The 26,252-nt window shown below is 43.7% G+C and overlaps 1 protein-coding gene across 1 annotated transcript; it reads left to right on the top strand.

Moving 5' to 3' along the window:
* Window positions 1-1,391: 1,391 nt before the first annotated feature.
* On the top strand, window positions 1,392-13,899 carry map2k7 (mitogen-activated protein kinase kinase 7; the record flags this gene model as incomplete). The annotated part of the gene is given in 13 exon segments (XM_080521196.1): window positions 1,392-1,404; window positions 1,407-1,535; window positions 4,557-4,604; window positions 8,604-8,748; window positions 9,181-9,247; window positions 10,276-10,389; window positions 11,527-11,646; window positions 11,769-11,876; window positions 11,985-12,164; window positions 12,354-12,434; window positions 12,720-12,862; window positions 13,235-13,280; window positions 13,710-13,899. Coding segments are annotated over 13 exon segments (1,338 nt in total). The 3' UTR covers window positions 13,854-13,899.
* Between the last annotated feature and the right edge of the window lie 12,353 nt (window positions 13,900-26,252).

Below are 26,252 nucleotides of genomic sequence, written 5' to 3' on the forward strand. Positions count from 1 at the left end.
TTTGATGTATTTACGAGGATCTGACTTTTTGTATATATTTTTTTTGTAACTGAAAGGAACGGAGCACAAACTTAAAACTCTTTTGGTGAGAGTGCTACTATGTGAGTGATTTAGTCAAATAAAGTTCAAACTGGGCTGTATTTGGTCTACAAGCTAAAAGTTGGACGCATAACACAAGAGAAGTGACATAAATGTGCTTTAAGAAGCTTTCAACACTGGAAATTGACACGAAAGTAAAGGCAGGACATCAATGAGTTGAGCGACAACACAAAATGAAGGAAGCAAAGACACTGGGGGTCTACAAGGGGAAAAGTAACAATCTCACTGTACTGAAAATTAAAACTTAACCTTGGACAAAACAAAAAGTACACTTCAACACACCCTCATCTTGGGCAGTCCACAAAACGGAACAATGGGTTTTTAAAACACGTCTACAAGCGTCATAACTAATGCTGTACCCAATGAAGTGCAAAAAGTTGGAAAACAGCGAGGCTCCAGAAACACTAAGAAAACTATCTGGATCAACATGTGCTGAGGTTGGTGGTTGGAAGATTTGCAGATGTGGACCACCGCAAAGAGCCTCTATGGAGCAGACCTGGGCATTATATGACTCGTCAGCCACATGTGGAAGTCTGGGTGCTCCCGAGCGGCCTGCAGCAGCTCGATGACGACCGAGACTCAAATGGAAATAAGTGGATGGGATGCATGCAATACAGCTGCTTTGCCTTCACTTTGAAGGTGGCAGCTCTGTTTTTCTAATAACTACTATCAGACAACACAGGGAAATGGAAGAAATTGGTGGATTCAAAGAACAACTGGTATATTGAGTAGAATCAGTTTTTATGTGCCTCCCTTGGTACGTTTAATTACTAATCCCTTCCTTACAACTTTACATGGGATGTTTCAAAAAGAGATAGAAATATGAGACTCAAAACAAAAAGGTTCCTGAAAACACACAATGACTCGAAAATAATACACAGCCACATTAACAACAGAGTTCCAAAACAACCACAAGAGGCATGAATGAGGTGGTACAAAGCCAAGCAAAAACAATAAAGAACAGGGAGTCCAAAATAATCACAAAGATTTGTAAACAACCACATAAAGTGGCCACTAACACAAGAAATAATGAGAAGGCAGTGAAAAAGTTTAAGAAACAGCCACAAATCAACTTCCAGGAGGATAAAGACGAACTGCTGGATTCTTGAAGATGTTTTGGGGGCGTTTCCATGTCAGGAACAGGTGATCGAATAATGTGTGTAAATATTTCATGTCTTTAAAACCCTGCTGTGTAAACACAGCACCTGATCACAACCGTGTGTGTGCGTGTGTGCGCGTGTGCGTGTGTCCACCCACCACAGAGGGGAGTCGCGAGCTCTGCTGGGAACTACATGGTGCTCAATTTTTCAAGATGTCGTCGCTGGAACAGAGGCTGTCGCGAATCGAGGAGAAACTAAAGCAGGAGAATGAAGAAGCCCGGAGGAGAATCGACCTCAACATCGACATGAGTCCGCAGCGGTCACGTCCGAGGCCGAGTGAGTGTCCACCGGGGGGGTGGGGGACGGGACGACGGCGGTGTCGGTAACGGGCAGAATAGCCGGTGGGAGAGCGTCGGAGAGGCGGAGGGAGGGAAGGAGCGGGGTTAGCCACATGCTAACAGGCTAGCTACATAAACAAACACCAACCCGGGGCTCTCCGCTCATTTAACCGCTGAATCCGTGACCCGACGAGGAGGACAGAGTGTGGAGAGAGCAACCCGGAGCTGGTTTTTCAGAGCCGGGGCGCTGTCACGAAGCGTCTCGCTGACAGTCAAGTGTCGAAATGTGTTTTGATTCTGTGCTGTCAAACATGCTAGGCTAACGTGCTAGCGGGCTCAGGCCCCGGCGTCAGTGGAGACGTTTCATCTGCTTCTGTCTCTTTTTTTGTCTGATATCACCGGTGTGCCACTCGTCCCCAGCTCGTTTGCAGGCCGATATGACGACCAGAGAGTGTCTCTGTTTATGATTTAAGCGGAGTGAGTTAAGTTTTCGGAGCCGATTTGTGATCCTTTTGACTTTAACGTGTAGCAGCTACACACGGTGAGCTAACGTGTAGCAGCTGTGGTCACGGTGTCACTGGTTTTATTAACACCGCTACGGCTGCCTATCGGGAGGTAAAATGTGGCTTTGCAGCACACATATCGAGCAAGGTCCCTCCCGGGCTTTAGAGGACATCCAGTCCGTGTTGTAGGCGGTGGTGAAGCTGTTAGTTTTGGGCCCTTTGGTGCAGGGAAGTCCCTCAACAGCCGGGCTCCTTCAGGCTCTGTGCCATCCACACAAACAGAAATCATGTTTATTGTCCCATCTTTTTCTTTTCTTGTTGGCACACAACATTATCCTGCCTGTAGATCATCTCCTCTGATCACATGCCTGCTTTCTCTCTGTGTAATGTAATGTACAATATAATGTATTTAATGAATATCTATAAAGTAGCTAAATAGCTGCAGTTTTTCCTCAAATCATTATCAAATCTCAAGACCAGCCAACATAAATAAACTATAACAGAATCCTTCGCCTCATCTGTGTTATGATGAAGCTTCTTTTGCTGTCAAAGTCGAGGGATGCACTCGTCACAATGACTACCATGCTTTATACCAGACATGGGCAACTGGGAGCCCACGAACCCCCTATATGATGGTTGTAAAGGTTCAAAAGACAACCTATATGATCGAACTTGTAGTCTGCGATAAAGGTTCACAAATCCTTGGTTTCATCAGTAATGGTAGGACAATGGTCATTTCATTTTGAACCCGTTGAAATAACTCAAAATTACGCATCATTTCAATGGAGATAATATCAAAAGCATGCATGTCGATTAAAGTCAGGGACATTCATTTAGTATTTGAAGCGCTCAGTCATGATTTGGCCTCCCGATACTATAACGAAGACAGTTTTGCCTCCCTAACAATGATCAACATGGCTTGTCCCTGTTCTATATCTGTTTACAGTATGATGGAGTTGCATTCATTTAGAGTTTACGCTGCTTTCACTCACAGTCAGCTGGGATCACATCCAGCTTGCGGCATACGAGCAATAACTTTCACTTGTTTAACATATTTGAATTTATCAGACCACTGTAACACACAAGAAACTAGACTTTGAACATTTTGGGACAGATATCCATTTCATTTTAGAATGAATTTGTTGGTTATATACTCAGCTTCTGTTTGATCGACATAATAAAAGTTCTAATCAACAGTTTCCAAATCCTGAGAAATAATGTGTATGTCTTTATTTGTTATCTACAAGTTCTTAACTGACGTCTAATCGATTATCAAACAAAAATGTAACTGATGCATTTTTCATTAGATTAATCAGTTGCTTTTAACTGAGGAGTTGCATTAATTTTAAGTCTGGTGAGAAATATTTCTCAAAGTCTGACATGCAGCCTATAGTTTTCTGTTCTGTGGTCACAATCTACAAACAAAATTCACTCAATACATTCCATTTTTACTGGCAAGGTATTCGAATTAGTTTCATATCTCATGTTTTTTATCAAACTCTGTGCTTTCGTGGTAAACGATCTGCCACAGACCTGAAAATCAGTTGTAACAGCAACCTGTCTTCAAGTTGTTCTCCGTAAATTCGACGTGTTTTAACATGTTTCTTCGGAGGGAACAGGTATTGCTGTGATTCCACTGAGCCAGTCGAGCTGTCAGTGGACCAGAAATGATGGGACGAGTTCACCTCTGTTAAACTGTACTGCTTGCATTGAGCAACACAATCTCAATACTACTCATGAAGCCAAATTATAGCCAACCAGTGACACTTTAAGAGGGTAACCTAAAAATACTGGGGGAAAAATGTATCTTTCCAAGGTCATCCTGTGTGCCAGATTTCAACCTCTGGTGGATGGATGTTGAGTCCCCTGTTGCAGAGGATATTGACACTGTGGCCTGTTACATTTCTGTTTCCTTAACATGTTCGATAAAGCACCAAATGTGAGTTAATCTTCCATTGAAAATAGTCCCGGAGAAATGTTTACTTCTCTCTGGATAATGGCAGAGAACAGCTGCCGCAGAGAGTTACTCAACCTTTTTATTTAGGTTTTCTAATTCATTAAAGCTCAATTTGTTTGGAGCTTAAGTGCCGTGGGGAAGAGTGAAGAGTGCTGTGAGCCATCGAGTCTTGTAAATTAGTTCTGGTCTTCTTGAGATTTGTCGAAAATGAAAGAAAACGGGAAAAATTGCAGCTGGTTTTTTTAAAACTTATTATTATTTAAAAGGATTTCTAAATACAGATATTTTGTGCATTTTGTTTGGGTTATTTTTCCGTGTGTGTGTGTGTGTGTGTGTGTGTGTGTGTGTGTGTGTGTGTGTGTGTGTGTGTGTGTGTGTGTGTGTGTGTGTGTGTGTGTGTGTGTGTGTGTGTGTGTGTGTGTGTGTGTGTGTGTGTGTGTGTGTGTGTGTGTGTGTGTGTGTGTGTGTGTGTGTGTGTGTGTGTGTGTGTGTGTGTGTGCCAGTAGAGCAGTGCAGTAATGTGGGCCTGTGTGTGTATATCTTCTTTCCTCTTGTCTAGTCATCGTGATCCAGCTCAGTCCTGCTCCAGCCCCTTCCCAGCGTGCAGGTATCATTTGAATCCATCACTCTCTCTGCCACTGTATCCTCCCCCTCAACACCTGGCGCCTCTCGCCAGCGCCTCTTTTCCTCCTTCATCTCTTCTTTCTGGTCCTTCTTCATTCACGCCACTTTTACATTCTTGTCACTGGACATATGAGGAAGCGCTCTCCTTTTTCCCTCAGCTATCTGTTGCTCTACCAGTGAAGCCTCGGAGGCCTTTAACACCAAACCTTCTTTTATGTTTGATTTGTATTACTTGTATCTGGTACAATTTGAAACTGAGTGTTGTCCTCTCAGTACGTAGATCAACAGCCGGCCAAGCTCGATTGTCAGGAGTCAGGAGGCAAGCGCCTTACTCCCTTTTTTTTTTTTTTTTTTTTTTTTTCCACTCTTCAGGCAGTTTCTGTGACTATGTCTGAGTGAAACTGTTATGAACATAAACAGAGACGACATAGAGTGTGTCTTAAGTAGCAACAGTTAACGTATTGTACAATTACACCATAACTGCTCATCAACATCAGCAGGATTACGAGCGAACGACGTGCTAACACAGTCGCGTATTAACGTGGCGTTGTAGCGTATTAGCATCTATCAGTTCATGTCAGAATTCATTGCTAAAAATTTCAAAATGCACATATTAAGTACATTAAAATCTCTCCTTATGACAACTGATTCAATAAAGCACCAGATTTATGTGTGGCCTCCTTTTAGACTTGTAAAGCACAAAGGGTCTACAACAGATAATAATCCACATTTATGAAACTCCCTTGGCCAGTGGTGATATTCCAACCCTGAAGATATTCACCTCTCTGAACACTCGCATCCTCTCTTCATCTTTCCATCCCTCCCTCTCTCTCCCTCACTCCCTCTATCTCTCTCTCTCTCTCCCCCCCTCCCTCCCTCTGTCTGTGTGTGTGTGTTTGTGCCAGTGGCAGGGCAGTGTTGGTATGTGTTGATGTTCACGGCGTGCGCGTGGACGTACGTGCATCAGACTATTAACCTTTCGTTTTGCTGGAGGCAGAAAATCACGGTGCATGAGGCTTTTTCTGCACGGCACGACGTTCTCGGGTTGTGTTTCCTTTGACACGGTCTCTAATCCAGCATCCCCACCGGTCCGTCTGCAGGAGTGCTGCGAACACTCTGGCCCGTCACTCGTTCTCTCTCTCTCTCTGTCTGTTTTCTTTGTATGCCGACTGAAGACTGGCCTTCCTGTTCCAGTCTCACTGACTGTCTGTCTGACTTCCAGTGTCGTCCATGCTATGCAGTTTTGGCTGAATTCCTCCTCTTTCTGGTCTTTCATCTCTTGCCACCCCCCTCCTCCCTTTTCGCAGAGGCACTGTGTGTGAGCAGGAGGCAGTGCGGCAGTGTCTCTGTCTCTTCTCGCTCTGTCAATCCTCCCATCCGTCCATCTGGAGCCAGTCGAACTATGGAGCTGCAGTCTTGTGCCAGTGACTGCAAAAGTCTTCCTTCCTCTCCACACTAACCCCTCCTGCCCTCCACTAACTTATTCTCCCCTCACAGGCTGACCCATCCAGGTGAACCGATGGATACGGACGCCCATCGGCACTCTCAGAGGAGTCAAACAGTACTAATCGTAATGATGACAGTAACAGCTGCACGGTCTTTGAAATGGTTCGCAAGGTGGTTACAAACGCTTGAGAAAATGGACAGTGTAAACGGTTCCTCCAAGCTGAGGAGTTAAAACACTCGGTGACGGCGTTCGGGGGTCAGTAAGGTTGTTGTAGATGTTCTGTCCTGGGCATTTGTTGCATGACAGATACTAATGCTACTTTAGATTGTTCCTCTGAAGTTCTTTCACACGTCTATTTAATAATGTGCCGGTGCCTGCTCGCACTTGCGCCTGACACCACAGGGCCAGTGGAGTTTTAACGTGTTCTTAAATGCATGATTTAGACCCGTCTTTATATGGGGTGCGACGCATGCTGCATCTTCTGTTTGGATTTTGGATTCCAGTGCCAGTATAATGTATTCTGCACCTACAACTGCAGATCCATGTCATGTATGACTCTCCAACTGTGTGGCTTTGCGTGAATAATATAGCCACCAACGGGATACTACTGTTCATTTCAGCTTGGGTTTTATTTGCATTGCTGAGACATTATTAGGGACTAAGTGCTGAGATCTGGGAACATGTTGAGACATGTGCAACCACGTGGCAAAAAACAAACATGAGCTTGTGCACAGTTTTTCTCTGGTGGCATGACAGTTCACTTATAACCTGCAGTAGTTTTGTCTTTTCACCGATTTCTTGCACAGTAAGAGAGCACAGATGAATTCGCCCTTTCAATAAATTGCATTGTTTGTAGGCATAGTGAGGATGGTTTCAACCGGAAGCAAATTTGATTTATATTCACCTTTCTCCACATCCGCAGCTTAATGCTTCCTAAAATCTGTGAAAAGGGTGAAAGAAATGTTTGAGTGGCCGCCTGAACAGATCGTGTGTCTAATATCAGATTTTTGCTTGCAGATTTAAAACGTAGGCTTCGAAAATGGGTTGCGTTAACTTAATTGTGTGCGTGTTCACTGCTTGTACTTGTTTTCCTTTCGAGTTTTATTCCCGTGAGATCTCAGCACTTACTTTCACAAGCCAAACACTGCAGTTTTTGGTTCAAGTCAGTGCCTGAAGGTGCTAAAATAAAACCCTTGTTTCTGAACACTGTAGTTTTCCTATGAAAACAAACTGTGGACATCCCTGAACTGTTCCTCCCAGGCTGTGGGCTAACGCTGGGCTCTCTCTCTCTCTCTCTCTCTCTCTCTCTCTCTCTCTCTCGCTCTCTCTCGCTCTCTCTCGCTCTCTCTCGCTCTCTCTCGCTCTCTCTCTCTCGCTCTCTGCCTGAGTATGGTGTTGCTTTTGCTTCGAGATAACCACCCTGTTTGTTTTAACACTGGGTCGGGACGTCGGCGAAACAAAAACAAAGCTGTAACTTTTAGGGGAGGAAAAAAAAACAAAACAAGTTCATGCACTGGTTAAATGCTATGCACGGTCTAGATAGCAGGACTGCAGGGAAAGAACTGTTTGACCTCACCGAGGCCAATTACTCTTTATGGTTCACGGGAGATAAGGCAGTACAACTCAGGCGACTCAGAGCTACTTTCATTTCATTTAGTTAAAGGTCCCATATTATGCAAAATTGACTTTATAATGGTAATATGCGTTGCCATTGCCTGTGTACGAGGCACCAGAAGTGGCAGAAGTGTCATCCCCCCCCTCACTTGCTTTCTCCACTTTTTTCGCAAATGTGCACTCATACAGGCGATTTATGAGATTGTCCCTTCATGACCTCATGCCAAGAAATAAAAACTCCTCTGGTAGTGGAGCTCTGCCTTACTTATATACTGAATAACTAATATATGAAAAACAGTTGGACTTACTGTTAGCCGGAGCTGTCGTTAGCTACTTGGTAGTACAGACACAGAAACAGCCTGTTCTTAGTAGAGCTCAACTTGAAGGACTGGAATTCAGGACCCAAGGCTGGTTTTTGGGAAATACACTTTGAATACAATGTTGTTGGCCCTCCGCCAACTGTGTGAAGTTGTTGAAAAACTATATCATATGGGACCTTTTTAAATAGATACCAGGGCATTGAGACAAATGGGTGGATTTAGTGGATCAAAAAATATAAAGGAAGCAAAGCACTTAAGAACTGAAGCAGCATTTCTGTATCCGTTGAGGAGGAGGTCTGGTGTTTCCGTTTCTTCTCCGAGAGAGCTGCGTGTGATTGTCATTCACTTTTCCTCTGGTATGTTCAGTACATTTTAAAATTGACGGCAGCGCCTTCCAATGTGCACACCATGGTCTGACGCCGAAGCGAGAGCAACAGAAACATCCCTCCAGGTCTCCCGCGGGTTAAACCGCTAAAATAATCCATGAATAAACATAGCCATCCCACATGCTGGCCTCTGGCGTGAAACCAACTCCCACCACCTCACCCGGGTCCTCCCGTCCGTGTCTAATGTGTGATGTCTCCCCCCCCCCCCACCGCAGCACTCCAGCTGCCCCTGGCCAACGATGGAGGCAGCCGTTCGTCATCTTCAGAGAGCTCGCCTCAGCACCACCCCTACCCCAGCCGCCCCCGACACATGCTCACCCTGCCCACGCCTCCGTACGGCCTGCAGAAGAGCCTAGAGAAGTATGTTGACTTGCGAGGCGCCTAAACATTTCAGCAATTATTGTTTCGGGTCACAGCCCAACGCGCCGTCTCAGGAACAGACGTCGTATCTGCTTTAGCGAGAGGAAAAATTATGTCGTTTTCTTTGAAATGGGATTCGAGATTTAAATCAACATGTTGAATACAAGATGGTGTTAAGTGGAGGTGTGTACATACAGAGCGAATGAACCATCTGGAAATGAGCCTTTTTACATGCGAGTGAACGCTGGATACGCGGGCTCTGTGGAGCGGGATGAAGGGTCAAACACACACACACACACTCGGAGAGAGTGGGTGGTTGAGATGTACACACTGTGTCTATTTATGAGTCACATGTCCTTCTCTGCTCACCGGAAATACGCTCGATGTGGCTGGCCGGGCTTCAATCGGTGTTTATGGGTTTGTCCTCCACAGTGCAGAGATCGACCAGAAGTTGCAGGAGATAATGAAACAGACGGGTTATCTGAAGATTGACGGACAGGTAAGACGCGTACACGTGTAATTGCAGAAGTACTCGACAGTGATTGGATCCCTCTGATCAATGCTGACTGCTCAGAGACAATCGCTCCAATTCGCACCTCATGGCGAGTTTCAAGGCGCCATGAAATGAAGCCAGTGTCGCGCAGCATGACGCTTGTATTTTCTTTAACCTAAATGTGTCTTTGCCTCAAGCAAGTAGAATAAACTGCAGCGTCTGAAAACAGACTTGTGCTAACTTACGGATTTGTTTTGTGGATATTTTGTGTCAGTATATCATTCAAAGTGTTAAACCACTAATTGTATTGGATTATCGTAGTTTATCTGGGTTATAGGGAACACTCTATTGTGTAAAATTGCATAAAATTTGATTCTTGGTTTCTGAAGTTGTGTTCCAACAGAGAAATCGTGATCCACAACCTGTGAACTTGATTTAGTCGCTTTCTTGGCAACAATCTGATTCTGACCTTCACGTTTGCTTATAAAACCTCTGTTTATCCCCGAAGCGCTGTTTCACTGGATGACATTGTTCATGAGCATCTGATCCCTGTGGGTTCTTCTCTGGATTGACTTCCTTGTGTACATCATCCCGCTGCCTTGTGTTGTGCAGAAATGTATGCGTTTACGCAGATTAATCTAACATAATTGATTATCCTGCACAGTAAGCACTTACAAAGATGCTTAAGAAAATGATGTTACTTTTTCCTGCGCTCCGGGTTGTTTTTCTTCTTTTAACCTCGTCTCATTGGCCCACAGGGATTGCTGCCTCGTTTCAAATAGATGTCGCTCTCTGCACCTTAGTCAGTGTTGTGTGCTGTTATCCTGCAGAAATGGCTGATGGGGGGGGAAACAGCTTAATTATATATCGAAACATTTTGTTTATTAAATGGCCCTGAGGGATTTACTGCTGCTGAATGAACAAGAACAAACTCGAGCTGCACTCTTTTCAGCCGTTACAGCGTCAGGAGTTTATGTCGGACTATAATTCCTGAATCTTGCCAACATTGTGACTCCCGCGTGTGTTTTCCGCAGCGGTATCCAGCTGAGGTAACAGACCTGTTCAGCGAAGGGGAGATCGGCAGTGGCACATGCGGGCAGGTCTTTAAAGTGCGATTCAAGAAGACTGGCCATGTCATCGCCGTCAAGGTACGGCGCTCCTGCACTCACCTGTTTGTTTCCTCACGCTGGCACATTTCCCGACTCTTCTACGAGGCCTCCGGCATAACTCTTGACTCCATCCTGGTGCTTAGCAGGAGTTCACCGGGTTTGTTCCCACAGTGTCCTGTGTGGATGAACGTCAGCTTGTGGCGACAAAGTACACATTTTTGCGTTTGCAGTATATGTGGGAGAGCTTAAAAATATGGTTTAACCTTCATCCACTTTTTAAAAATATAAAATAGTCACAGGATCCTCGTCTCGTATCTCGAGAAGTGAAAAGATTTGGATGTCGGTATATTTACATTGCGGAAAAAGAGGGACTTCGACTGCTTTGTACAGCCATTCGAACATATTTAATTGTGCTTGTCAGGTGGTCTATGAATACCGTTAGGATAGTAGTTTCACATTTGGGGTGGCTCTTGTTGAAATGTTCCTTTGGTTGCATGATATCTACAACAAGTTAGTTTTTAATGCATAATATTGACACTTCCCTGTTGATGCATTTTCTGGAAAGGGATTTTAAGGTGTTTGTAAAGAGACACGAGCTCACTAAAGAGGGATTCTGACCCACGGCGTCTCCGATTAAAAATGGGCAATAGATGGCAGATTCACGAGGAGGTAGAATGGACCTTGTCCATACCCTCCATCTACTTCCATATACTGCAGCTTTTCTCCTGTACATAAATGCCACGAGAACGCCGCCATTCTCTGGCCGCTTGGTTTATTCCCAGAAGGCACTGGCAGTGCATTTCGGTGACGTACGGAATAACAAAAGCCTCAGAGCGACTTCTGTGTCGGCTCGATCGGACTACAATAGGACAGTGATGCTCCCACTCTGTACTTTAATTTTCACGTGCTCTTTAACTGTTTCCAGTTTACCAACACAGGCGTCGATAACCACAAATTACAGCCCCTTTTATTTCAGAATAGACTTAATTGTAGCCGTCCAAGCTGTTGGATAATTACGCAGTCTATTTTCTCACAGCGGGAGTCTTTGTGTTGTGATTTCTTAATGAGTTGTTTTTCAAGTTGTATCCACACACACACACACACACACACACACACACACACACACACACACACACCATGGCGTCTGTTTTATTTCGCGTGTTTGTGTGTCACCAGCAAATGCGTCGTACAGGGAACAAGGACGAGAACAAGAGGATCCTGATGGACCTGGACGTCGTGCTGAAGAGTCACGACTGCCCTTATATCATCCAGTGCTACGGAGCCATCGTGACCAACGTAGGTTCCTCCCAGAAGAATTTACACTTTGTTTAATGACCGACGGTTCAGAACACAGTCACCATGTCGCGCTCGCGGAACTTTCCCTGATGAAAGCTGTGTGCGTTTGCCCGCGCGTACAGACGGATGTATTCATCGCCATGGAGCTGATGGGAACGTGTGCCGAGAAGCTGAAGAAGAGAATCCAGGGCCCCATCCCAGAGCGAATCCTCGGAAAGATGACTGTGGCAGTAAGTCGTCCAAAAAAACAAAAAAAAAACCCCAGAGCCGGTGGAGCGGGGGCTTCTCTCACTCGAACGCTCCGTTGACCGACTCCTTTGTGTCCGTTTCTCGTGTAGATAGTCAAAGCGTTGTTGTACCTGAAGGAGAAACATGGCGTTATCCACCGGGACGTCAAACCTTCCAACATCCTCCTGGACGCTAAAGGTCAGATCAAACTGTGTGACTTCGGGATCAGCGGCCGCCTCGTGGACTCCAAGGCCAAGACTCGCAGCGCCGGCTGTGCCGCCTACATGGCGGTGAGTGAAATCCCACGCAGTGTCTGGAGAGCCCTTGGACTGCTCCCAAACCCGACTCTTGATTCACAACATCGCAAATCCAATCAATCTCTTATTGATAAAAACGTTGAGCAGAAACCACACGTACCTGTGAATTATAGGCGCATAAAGTCGATTACGTTCGTGTTGCCTGTCTTTTGGTCATTGCAGCCTGAAAGGATAGACCCTCCAGATCCCACCAAACCCGACTACGACATCCGAGCAGATGTGTGGAGCCTCGGCATCTCTCTGGTATTTCTGCCACCAACACTTGACAGTGTTCATAGTCGGTGTGACGCTGCGATGTACTGATCAATGACACGTTTTCACACCTCGTTCGCCATCATTACGGAGACCAAAAAAATATTTATTGCCTAAATTATTGCTAAGTTTTGTTGCTTCGTCGCCGTCACTCTTCTATGGTATGAGCTGGAGATCCTGCAGAGCTGTTGTTTTATCTTGACAGTGATATGTAGAGTCAGTCCTCTTCACTTTGCAGACGTTTGGAATTGTTTCCTGGTCCCTGCTGTCCTCCAGGTGGAGTTGGCTACAGGACAGTTTCCCTACAAGAACTGCAAGACGGACTTCGAGGTTCTGACCAAAGTGCTGCAGGAAGACCCGCCTCTCCTGCCTCTCAGCATGGGTTTCTCCCTCGACTTCCAGTCCTTCGTCAAAGACTGGTGAGCTCAAACCTCTCTGTGAAGCCCGACTGAGACGGTCCACCACCGCTGAGGGGCTTACAGACAAGATGTCCTCGTGACTTTACGTTCTCTTTACGAATGCAATTGTGTCATTCGGAAGGAATCGGGATATTTTAATGTCTTCTCAGATTCATAACTAGTTGTATTGTTTGTGTGTGTTTGATTCGCTGCATGAGCACGTGGTGCTTTATTCTTAATGGGTTAGTTTTTTTTTTTTTAAATAATGTGCCATATGCCGCAAAGTACAGCTCGTTTATGATGTGTCGTAGTGAATTTGTTGAATGAAGAAAATGATCTGCGTTGTTAATTTCTGCCACTTCACATTCAGCTCATGTGTTCATCTTTCTTCAGCCTCACAAAGGATCACAGAAAAAGGCCAAAATACCACCAGCTTCTGGTACGTCGCCATTTATACTGAGCACTAAGGGTTTTGCTGAGATGAATAGCGGTAGGAATAAGTAGTAAGAAAAAAAAAAAAAAAAAGGCATGAAAATTTTTTTGGGGGGATAGAATCAAAATTGCTAAAAAATCTAATTTGATTTGAAACCGAAAAGCAGGTAGTTGCAGTGGACTGATGTCAATTTCATCATCGACTGTGGACTTCTGCACCCTCACAATCCATGAATGTCACCTACTACTTTTAACATGCGTTCTATCTTTTACTGGACCATTTTTCTTTCGACATTCATAAATTGAAAAAAAAAATATAAGCTGCTCAATGAATTTGCTCTGTAACTTCTTGAACGTGGCTGCGATCGTTTTCAAAAGCACAGAAAGTAACTGTCTAAAAAAAATGTTTTTGCGTCGCTTGTTTCCGTTCCTACAGGAGCATAGCTTCATCCGGCGTTACGAGGTGCTGGAGGTGGACGTGGCCGGTTGGTTCCAGACGGTGATGGATCGCACCGAGTCGCCTCGCAGCAGCCAGTGTTACAGCCATCAGCACCAGCTCCACTCACTCTTCAGTAGGTAGCCTAGTGTCGACGAGCCAGGCGTCAGCTCTGCCACACGCTAGACTAGCCTAGCTTCAGCTTCGCAAAGCCCAGACTCAGGCTGTCCTAGTCTAGTGGTTCGCAGCTACGCCGAGCGAATAGACCCACCCTGCCTGTCCACCGAAGAGCCTGCAGAGGAGAGGAGAGAGGAGGGGAGGGGGGGGGGGGGGGGGCACGGAGTCTCGTCAGAGGACTCGTGATGGACTGATGGGTTGATGGACGAAGGGATGGACTGGCAGACGGGACGGCGAGGCGGCGTCGGTGGGTTTGTTTATTAGCGTGCCGGATTTGGACAGACAGACACGGGTGGAGGAGAATGAGAACGTGCACCCTGTAGTTAGCGTCTTTTATTTATACACTTTCACGTGTCATCACACTATCACTTCACATCACAGCCCGCACCCTAATATACAAACTGTGTGTGCGCTTTTGTATTTCCTCCACTTAATCTGTTGCCATACGTCCCTTTCCAACATTGATCCACGCCGTTGGGTCAGTTAACAGAGTAGTCACTACACACTGGAACCAAGCAATCTGCTACTTTAAACAAACACAAAACTGCTCGTGTACATAAATGCGGAGGACAAGACAACGTCTGGTGCAATTCTGATTCTTCAGGTGTTTCTACTCCCACACATTTTCAGTTCTGTAGCTCTACATTTGTGGCCGCTTGTGCCAGTGAGCACTTCCTGTGCGCACGCGCGTGCGTGCGACTGCATATAAAGACACTGTTTTTTTAATAGCCACGTCATATTTAATTTTTTTTTAAGTCATTAACTCACCGTCACACTACAGCTCTTAACATGTAAATGAGAACAAATTAATCCGCTGTGTGTTTATTATACAGTAGCCATATTAATTCTCATTCATTTAGGTAGGAAACATGTTCGCTTATCCATGGTGTTATTTCATTGGGGAAAAAAAAAATCCGCAAAAAAATTAGCGTTGCATTGTAGCTCAATAGAAAATGACTGTGGTTTTGTTTTTATTTGCAAAATGAGGCAAAGTAGAGAAGGTTTTAAGAAGAGGAGGGATTGAAAGGACAGAAAAGTTAAGAAGAAGGAATGTTTCGGGCAAGTGAGAGTAGAAGGAAGACGTATAAAGGGAAGGCGTGGTGAGCCCACTGTTAACCATCTGCAGGCCTCAGCAACTGTTATGAGGGAGCGCTCGGAGGTAAAAGTGGGATCGTTTCAACAAAGGGCGACAAAAGATGTAAATGGAGTAGAAGTTTTTAACCTGTGGAGCATGTCTTTACTTCACTCTCAGTTCGTCTACCTCTTGCTCTCCATCTGCCTTTAGTGTGGTTTAGTGCTCCACAGTGTTATCAGACCAAAGGCTGTGTGTGACGTCGTCGTCTTGGTGGTGGAGCCCAAGACATTTGACCTGCACCTGCAAAGTTTCTCACATCTGGAGTGCACGCTGACTTCAAGTCTTGATAAAGCAGGGGTTTTTTTTGTTTTGTTTTTTTTGGTAATGTTTTCATTAAGCTGGAGAAAGGCGTTAAAACTGTCGGCCCGAGGGCTTGTGACGGCTCGCTGCTGCATATTGAGTTTCATTTTCTGTTTTCTACCCGAGTTTTTCTCACAGGCTTTTTAAATGATCAGGATATTTTGGAGTTTATGCTTTAGGTATTTGTTTTTTTTAAGGCACGCACACCCTAAATCAGTTATCAGTCATCGGAGACAGAAAAGCAACACGATTTCACTTTTGACCGTTTGGCCTCAATATTTCTGCTCTAAGATTCACGCCAGCCCCGATGTGCATAATCTTTTTTTTAATTCGTTTTTTTTTTCACTGAAATTCACACAGTCACTATTTATTGTGCGCACCTGAGATATCACAAGCTTGTTATTCTTGTTTCTGAGGCTCTCCAGCCCCGTAACGCAGCATCACACCAGTAACTGAATATTCAACACGGTTATATTGATTTATTTATATCACCACAGAGTCATCCAAAAGCACTTTTACATGAGCATCAGACCCCGAATATAAAACGGCAAGTAAATGGTTAGTTAATTGCATAATGGCTTTTAAATTCTCAACTTTTTTTTTACCCGGGGATTTCCTGGCCGTGGGAACTGGCAGCGCAGCACGCAGCCCCTTCGAGCCTCAGTTTTCAGCCTCACTTGGGACTTGAAAGATGGTTGACATGAAGCGGCGTGTGTTCGATTTGACATACTTGTGTGAACCTGCAGCGTAGAGCCGTTTCTGTGCCGTGTGTGGATATGCGTACGAGACGAGACCGACTGGAGTCGTAACGCCTCCCACCTTGCAGGGCCACAGCCAAAGCCCGCCAGACGAGCAGAATAAGCTCCCACGCATACACACCAAACCAAATCACTGCTAGACGCGGAGAGATGAGGAGCAGCAACGATCATGAGAGGAAACCGTTAAGTGCTAGGGAAAGACAGAGAGAGAGAGAGAGAGGGATCGAGGAATGTTGTAGACATGTAAGCAAAGAGGTAAAACGAGGATTGTGGTGGGAAGGAAGTGGTGCGTGTAAAGGAAGTTGTGTGGCAAGTTTAAAGAAAAGTCAGCGGTGGACTGGAGCTTGATGTTGGAAGTGTGTGAGGAAGGAAAGAGGAAAGGAGATCAACCTGAGCTCTGAGGTTAGCTGGTTACTGTAAAAAGCTTTCATGGTGTTTCACCAACCTACCAATTATGATTCTTTTTTTTTTTAGTGCACGAGTTAGTGTGTTGTTTATGATGTTTACAGTTCTGTTCAGACTGTTATTTATTTATATTGCTATTGCTGCTACTTTTTTCTTCTTTTTTTTTTTATATGCTTTAGACGCTGCTGTCACTTCTTTTCCCCAAAGGACAAATACTTTATTCCTGTTCTTTTAAGCCAAATAAGTGAAATAATGCAATATCTACACGTGTTACCAAATACGGAGGAGTCAAGTCTGAAAAGAGCAAAAGCAAGTAGGGGAGGGTTTTTTTTTTCTTTTCTTTTCTTTTCGGTAGGATTGGCGAGGAAGACGCGGGGAGGTTGGCCTCGCAAACGTACTAACTCACACCATGATAGACACACAACTCACCTCAAGCCTCGCTCCCGTGCATGACGGAAGTCGTCCGTCATTCACAAGCGCCGACGCTACACCTGTACAGCGTCGACGCGATTCGAGGGGGACGTCTGTCTGTCCGTCCAGATGCTTTCGGCCTCGTCCGTCCACTCCTCCGTCCCGTCCATCCCTCCGTCCGTCCGTCCGCAGCTCGCCCGCAGGCTCGACAACCTTGATCGTTCACACCAAAGGTTGACCACAACTCAACGGAAAAAATATGAATTGTTGTTGTTATGACTATTGTTATTGACATTATAATTGATTACTCTCAGCTATGATATATATGGAATCTCTCTAGCTAGTGGGAGAGGACATGTTTGCGTATGTGTATGTGTGGGATTGGTGGTGCTGTATTATAGCAGTGCCGTGTATGTGTCATATATTGTACAGGGGGGGGTGGGGGGGCTACTGGGGCGCTGACACACGGCAGCCGCCAAAGCAACGAGAGCAGCCGACTCGTCCGTCTGCTCAGTAAGTCAAACTCGGCGGGCCTGCGTCAGGGAGGACAGTCGGCTTCATCAGCTGTCTCTGGGTCACCCGGCTTCACAGGAAACATGTAAACTCGCTGCGTAGACTCGGAGAGCGTCGACCTCTAAATAACTGCAACCGCAATCAAATAGGCTTTTCGACAGGAATGTGTCCGTTTTAACTATGTATATTTAACGGCGAGAACGGCCCCCTTAAATATAAGAGCTGGTAAATGTGCTATTTGAACAGGTTTTAGTGAGCTCGCTCCTGTGCTGTATTTACAGGATTAGTTTTGCTTCCCGTCGTTTCGTCTTGTATTCAAATACTGCCACAGTATGAAGTATGAATCCATAGTGAACATCACCGTATCGCTAAAAACTGTACGCCTGCTTTTAAATGATCAAAGCAGCTCTTTCATTCTGACTTTAACAGGATTAACTGAAAACATTGATTTTAGACCAGACGGCATGCTTTTCAACACTGATGTAAATTATGTTGTCGGACTTCCTAAAGATTGCTCGGTGCTTCTGGAGTTACCGTGTTTGTATTTCCATCAGGATGTTGCTCATTTACTATATAAATTATACACACGTGTTTATTCAGCTGCTCTTCTTAGCTGGGGGGGGGGGGGGGGGTGTCACCCCAGAAAGTCATCGCAAAGTTCGGCTCCAACCAGATATCGCAGATGTATAAATGTAAAACAAAATGCATTGTTTAGCGTCTTCCATTCGTAATGATTTGCCACAGGGGACGCAGGGCACCGGCCACAGTGCTCGTCACGTGCAGTGTTGAGCGTCTGCTGCATTCAAGTGACGTCAAACTCCGACCAGAATTAATTCAGAGGTCGGCTCATCAAACGATTTCCAACACCAGAAGGAAATATTTATTATTGTTGTTTATATGCGGCTAAAGGATGTACATGATCGGTAAAGCGCGACGGTTAGTCTTGCTTGTGTGCCGGGAGGCAGTCACCACGGCGACCGTCCCAAAGACAGCTGCTGCTGCTTCCCGATTCAGGCCCCTGAGCAGATGTGGCGCCTTTTGTCTCGTTTTCCCATCGTGGACACCAGATGTGACCAGGAATTTATCCCCCCCCCCCCCCCCCCCCCCCCCCCCCCACACACACACACACACCAACGTTTTTTTTACCGGAGCGACGTCTTTCTCCCCTGCTCCGGCGAACCCTCCCGACCACGGGGTTCAGGGCTCCCGCCTTCCTGCTGAAACTGTTGTACATAGACCTGGATCTGGTGCTCGGCATCCGGCAGCTGATGCTGCTCTGCCAGCGCAGCCCGAGGTGTCCTCGTCGCTGCGGTTTCCCATCGCTGTATTGTAACGAGTCTCACGACAGCGCTCACTGTTCAAACTCTTGAGTGTGTGTGCGTGTGTGTGTGTGTGTGTCGCCGCTAACTTGTGTCCAAAGCTGGATCCAGTCCCCTTGCTGTCAAGGTTCTCTTGTTAATAAGCCGATTTGAATTTCAACCATCACAGATCGCAGACGCTCGCTCGGCCAGGCTGGTTTTGTGAAAGCGGCCAGTCATGTCTTGCATCTGTGTGCGGGGGGGTAGTAGGACTGACGGGGAAACCCGGAATACGATTAGTCATCTGCACCACGGACTACATAAAGATGGATGACATGTTTAATTTCCCTCTAATTTTAAACCTGCAGTATCACACACAGACCCCAAAGTCCCCAAATCACCGGTGACGGCTTCACTCAGAGCAGCTGTGTTTTTATGAGGCGACGCCCCGATTGTTAGAGCATCAGACCAAACCACTGAGAAAACTATCACACAATGACTTCAATTCAATTACCCACCCAAAGAAGTTATTGTTTAAAAAAAACAAAAAAAACCAGATGTTGATTTGTGGGGCAGGGGTCCGGTTTGATTCTGGCAGCTCCTTCTCAACACGTCCGAACAGAGCCTCTGATTATTATTGTGATTGAGCTCCATCTGGAACCTGTTCTCGCCACCAGAGGGCACCGTCGTCCCTCCAGAAACATTTGAAAAATGTTATTTTATGATGATTTACTTTTTTATATTTCCTTTCGATCTTGTGTCCTCCTTGAGGGACCGATCCGCTGTCGTCCATCTTTATCTCCAGTCTGAGCTGCACGCTCCCCAGATGTAAAAAAAAAAAGAAAATGTCCTCCACCTTCTTGAACAGCGCCGGCTTTATGTGTATATCAGTTCTTCGGGTGTACACAAATCGTGAGCGTGAACCTGTGTGTTGCCTTGGCACAGAGCGAGCCAGTGTTTACGTGTGTGTGGGTGTGTGTCATAACCCCATTTGTAAGTAAACCAAATATCATTTTCACTATGCAGTCATTCAAACCATGTCAGCTTGCTGGGATGTGGAAGTAAAAGCCTGGTGTACAAACACAGATTCCCCTAGAGTCGGCTGCAGCCCCCCCCCCCCCCCCCCCCCCCTTTTTAGATCGATCACAGAGAAAAGACAGAGCAAGAGCTATGTTTTGAATGAGCTGACAAATATTTAAGGATTGTATTGGGGCTGGGGTGGGCTGGGCATTAGGCTGGGGTTTATAGTTTTTGTTGTTGTTTGTTTTGTTTTTTGTTTTGGGGGGGGGGGGGTGTGCAGATCAATGCTGTAAAGTTTATTAATTGCATGTTATTGTCACCGCTGTAACTGCCATTGTTTTGTTTTCTGTTTGCTGTCTTCAAGACAATGGTCGGTTGGGACGGGGGATGCACAAAACTTTATCCTTATTTATGATTTTTACGCATATAGTCTGTATTTTTGTTTTGGTTTTTTTTGCAAAACTGTTGAATTATTGTTTATTTAGGAAAAGACACACTTTTTGGCCTTTTTGTTTGGTTTTGTTGATTTTTGCAATAATTTTTTTATTTTCCCCCCCACTGTCACCAGTTGTTGTTGTTGTTGTTGTTGTTGTTGTGGAGGAAAGCGGAGGAGCTGTATCTTTATTAGCAAACAGTGTTTGTTAGAAAAATAGCGTCTCAACGTCCTGTTTCCCCCTCGTTCATGTGCCGTGCGTCTTTTTATTTTTCCAGTTAGCTGTGTGAGCGTGCTGAGAGTGTGAGATGTTTATTCGTCTACCAAAAGTCTTTATTGATGCTGATTATTATGATTATTATTATTATTATTAGCTTTTGTTTGTGTCCATATTTTAGTTTTATTATAATATTTACTATATTACTGATTATTATTATTATTATCATTATTATTATTATTATTTTATTACTATTATTCAGGGCAAAGATGACACCAAATTGAACAAAGAAATAAGTAGGTGAGGCTTGTTTTCTTGGCGAGGTGGAGCAGTTCATCTCTCCGTTACGCCGTCTGCGTCTTTCCACCCGCGTCAAACTGAAAGTCTGATAGTATTTTTTTCATTATTATTATTATTATCATCTATTTTCTTTCGATCAGATATTGTGATCGTTTTGTTTCTCTCGTTATCCCAGTTTGGGTTATAAATTGCTGTGCTGTTTATTTTTCTTCTTTTCTTCACCCTTTTGAGTTTTGTCTTTTTTTTTTTTTCATTCTTTTTTTCCATTTTCTTTTTTTGTGTATCTTTCTGGTGTGTCTGATGCTGTAGTTGTGAGCTGATGGTCAAATGCCAGAGCTTTTTTTTTTTTTTTTTGTAATGCTGAAACTGATGTTGCACTTGTGATGGGTTTTGATTTTGTCCTGTTGTGCAGAGAGGAGAATATCGGGTGTTTTCCTTCATTTCTTAGTCACAGCAGTTATGTTATCGATCACAAACCTGTGGCACACAGCAAGGAAGTGATTCAACAGTGTATTTTTCTCACTGATATTTATTTATTTTCTCATTTGTCTGTTTTGTTTTGTTTTTTGATTTGTTTTGGGTTGGTTTTTTTTAAACGTGTGTTGCTTTTTGTGGAGGGTAAACAGGACTCAAGGTAGAGGAGTAGTCGCTTAATGGTGTTTTACCGTTTTAAAATGTCGTATTTAATCGCCCCTCGAATCACCGCTTGGTGTCATGCAGTGGTTTTCACAGTGTGGCAGTGACCCCCACCAGGAGGCGCAGGAGAGAAGGGGGGCTTATATAATAACAGAATGGATTATTGTTTGTGTAATGCAGACAAATTGAATTATAAAATAGGATTTACAAGAAAATTCTAACAATTACAATAGACTTTTTAAAAATTCAGATCCTCTAACTTTTTGTTCTTCTGCTCCCAACAGCCATTCGTCCATTACAGGACTGATGTCTGTTGGAAGAAACTTTAATCAAGACATAATGACCACCACAAATTTCAAACAGATTTCCTATTTGTGTCAGAAATCCAACAACATTGTATTCAAAGTTTATGTCCCCAAATCTAGACCCGGTCCTGTATTTCCGCCGGTCTAAAAGTCCCTCTAGTGAGCTCTACTGAGAACAGGCTGTTTCTGTGTCTGTACCTTTAAATGCTAGTGAGCTCCGTTTGTCCAATTCTACTCCATGTCTGTTTTCTAGTATTGTTTGTAAGGAAAAAGTATGACATCCTCTCTTAATTTTAGAGGGTGAAGCTTACCTGTTGAGTGGTTGTTTCCCTCAGTGACGTCACGAAGGGAACATCTCTGCTTCACCTGTATGAGCACACATTTGCACGAGGGAGTTGACAGGCCTTCACGTCTGGGGCCTGTTCGAGAAAGTAAATTGGGCCCTCTATTGAAATCTAATGAGAAATAAATCCAGTTGAGACATTTATTAAAGCTATACATCATTAATAGGTGTTACTTTGAGTAGTTTTACCCTTCCCCCCATTATTTTTACATAAATGGTGTTTATTTTCTTGTTTTTGAAAAGACTCTAGGGGCGGCTCGTCCTCCCACACTTTGAAAACCTCTGATTCAGTGCATTAACAAGTGAAAATAGAAACCAGCAGCACAGTAAAAGTGCCGTTTGTGCTTCACTGTGACTGACATCCCTTGTTTTGTTTACTGTTTGCCCTCTCAGAAGGCCGTGACAAACAAACGCCGTCTCTCACGCTCGCTCACCACTCGCAGTCGAAGTGTGTATTGTTTAGAGACCGTTTTGAAATCGGTGAACGCCGCGGACAATGTTTTATTTAAAGTCCCCCCCCCCCCACCCCAAGTCCTGGCTGATGATAAGCTGTTGTGATAGCAGTCTGATTGGCTATGTTATTAACCTGCACTCACTGATGTGGCTGAGATTTGTTGCTTGGTCTTTTGGAAATGTTGGTTTAGATTGCATGACTTTGCTCATTTTGGGTGGTGAGGATGTGGGGGGGGGGGGGGGGGGTTCGGCGCCGTTGCAGTTCAAAAGCTTCTTGTATGTGTACGACAAAACCGTGGAGAAATTGTCTGGCAGTTTGATCAATCAACACAGCTTTACTGTCCCGTTTCTTTTAATTCGAATTGTCTCTTTGTTTAATTTTTGTTTTTTGTTTTTTGTTTTTTGGCTGTATTTTATCCCCTTCCTCCTCCTCCTCCTCCTCCTCCTCCTCCTCCTCCCCAGTCTCATTTCAAACAGAATAAATGCCATTATATTGTGAATACCTCAGGATTTTTTTTGGAGAAAAAAATAATAAAACACTTAAAAATCAAATAAATAAATAAATAAAAAACTCATTAAAAAAAAAAATCTGATTTGTGTCATGGTGGTGTTTTTTGGAGTTTAAGGTTGCCTTCGCTGGGATTTTTAACATTAAACTGAAATTAATTGAATATATTTTTGACACATTTTCTTTCGACAACAGTGATGTAAAGAATTAGTGACACACACACACACACACATGCATATATATATATACTTTTTTTTTTTTTTTTTATCAGATACAGATTTAAAAATGTGTAAATTGGTGAAAATACTGGCAGTATTTTTCTTTTGTGTACATTATTTACAATTTGCTGCAGGAATATGTCCTGATGGATCTCTCATCAGGGTTTTGTCTGTTTAAACCACGTTTATTAAACGCAAGCAACCACACACACACACACACACACACACGATCCCTTTTCATTCTTCATGTTTTTAATAAATTGTCAACTGCAATCCAGAGCTGCCAGAAATTGTTTAATTCAGGAAATGCTAATATACATATATTTTTTTAAATAGATTCCACTGTGAAATAAACTCGTCCACACACATTCACACAAATTCAGTCATCCTGAATTTTTGTTTTTTTTTAGAAAAAAAGAGCAACGTAAAGTTTTCTCATCCACATTGATTATATAATGATGATCAGTGTGTTTTTGCACATTAATTGTCGCTCTGTGGATTCGATGCAGACCGTATACACCAAGTGAAAAGTTTCACTGCAGTATCTTGCTGCAATCTACTGTTCACTTCCTCGTATCTGTGCTGTGTCATGTCTGCTAATCTTACTCAAACTGTGAACCACAATTATAAAATTTGAAGGAAGAAAAAAAAAACTGTTCTGTTAAACTTGTTGATAACTTGAGTTAACATATGCTTTTGTGACATTCAGTCCAATCCTTCCAGCCACAGGTCCGAACCTCTGGGGGCCAGTTTTGTTAAATGTTAAGCATCGTCCACACTTCTAGTCAGCATACTTAGTTTTTATTCTCTACTGAATATCCTGACATGTTTTCCATAATGCCTCCTCGTCTTGCAGCTTCCAGTTTCGTCCACAGTGAGGCGTATGTGTTCTCTTCACCTTGAAGGTTGATGTAAATGTACCTTTACACTAATACAGGAAAGGAGATTTATAATCCGATGCTTTGAATAACCCACAAACACCCTTTTTTGAATGTGGAGTTTGACAACATGTACTTTTAGTGATCCAGCCTCGGCCTGGGCTCGGTCTGCATGGAGTTAAAAATAAAGGTGATGGTCTGGGTTTGTCTTTCCTCCGTCCTCCTGGAGTCTCCAGACTTTTCCCTCTCAGTGCAACGTGACGGGACACGACTCCACTTCAACCTCTGAAATCACACAGCGACAGATCATGCACCCCCCCTGAGGAGCAGTGTTTATGTGTATTACAGGGAGGAAAACAGTGTGATCACTTTACAGTGCGGTGAATAATGATGACTGTCACTGTCCTGAGGAGCGACAGGAAGCTGTGTAATGTAGGTGAGGTGGTGTAACAGCAGACTCTGCCCTGTGGGGTTGAAAATAAAAGACCCAACAGGATCCGCACTCTGTGAACAGTTCTGGAAAAATACAAAACAAAAACCTGACACGCACACTTATACAGACTGATTAGGTTTTCTGTTGTTCAAACTTCAGCCTGCACACATTTGTGCTGAATATTTCCATCATTGGACAACATCCAATTGTTTTCATTACTTTTGACACGTTGCTGTGAAGCCACTCTTTTGGTATTTCATTCATTAGTGTTACTGAGATTTAAAACACAGTCACAAATACAGAAGTTTCCTCCAACAAGTCACATTTGTTGCTTCAAAGCTGTTTCTTTCTGTCCTGCTCTTGTAGAGTTGCTATAACAGCTGCCTGCAAATCATCTTGAAGTATTTTTTTTTTACTTTTCAAACAAGAAACAAAAACACATTAAGATAATACACATATAAAGCACATACCGTTCAGTAAAATCTATTTCTGAAATATTATGTAACGGACAAGTAGATGAACTCTTCATGCGTTCAAGGGTTTGTTGTTATTTTCAGCCACTAATCTGCCACTTCATTGAACAATTGCATTAACATTAATCCCGGGTGTGCATTTCATTGCCTGCAGTGGAAAGTCGTCACAGAGGTGGTGTGAGTGCACACAGCTCACAGTGTTTCATTCAAGCTGCGACATGCTGCTGCTTTTCTATCTGCTCATCTTTGATGTGGGACACATGTGAGGCAGCAGCAGGGCCCGAGCTTGGGCTAATCACAGGCCTCCAAAAGAAACTTTACACCACTGGGGAGGGGGGGGGGGGGGGGGGGGAGTAAACAATAGACACCGCCTCCCTCCACCTCACCACTCTCCTCTCCTGGAAATCTCTTTCTTTCTCTGCTCTTGCCCTTGTTGCCCATATATGGTAGGAAATTAAAGCAAAAGCTGATTGGCTGCAGACCTGTAAAAGGTAAATGCTTCCCCTTGTGTGGGATGTGTTGTTGTGACTCCAAGATTACCTTTCTTTTCTTTATCTGTCCTTATTTTATTGTCAGGTGAGTGTAAATTACATGTATTATTATTATTATTTTTTACTTCAGACTCTCTTTAGTTTGAATATTTGCCATCTACATGTTTTAGACACACTGAACTCTTACTGACGCCATCAAACTGTAAAGAGAAAGTCTCTCGGTCTTTCATAAATGTCCCCTCTGCGTGAACTAATGTGAGCGTCACATTTCCTCCTCACACACACACACCAGGAGTGCCACACCCCAGCTCCTGTTTCAGGTGCAGACAAGGCTCTGCTTCTTCCACAACAACAGTCATCATTTTCTGTTCAACTATAATTCACTGCAGACAAAGCTTTTCCATAACTTTTGACACCTTTTAGAATAAAGGATATCGTGAGTTATATTGTCAAGTTTAATTGGACTAATCCCAGTCCAAATTTTGGTAAGCTAGTTACTATTAGAAGTAGGTTTTTAAGATACATTTTCCTGAAAATGCTAAAAACCTGTATGTCATCAAAATATGCTTATTTCAAATATTAAACACAACAAAATAAATACTTGTACTTATATTCCAAAAAATATGCTGTTCCGCTAAATGATTGATCTTTATTCAAACAATGAACATGCTGTATTATCAACAGCATACTTCAATAATAATAATAATAATAATATAGGTGTGAATAATGAAAAGCAAATAACGTTTTCTTGACTAATTAAAACTAAATAAGTGAAATGATTTATAAAGCTTTATTAACAATACAAATAAGTGAACAGACAATAAATAAAAAATTCTAC

Source organism: Blennius ocellaris (genome assembly GCF_963422515.1).
Source record: "Blennius ocellaris genome assembly, chromosome: 3".
NCBI lineage: Eukaryota > Metazoa > Chordata > Actinopteri > Blenniiformes > Blenniidae > Blennius > Blennius ocellaris.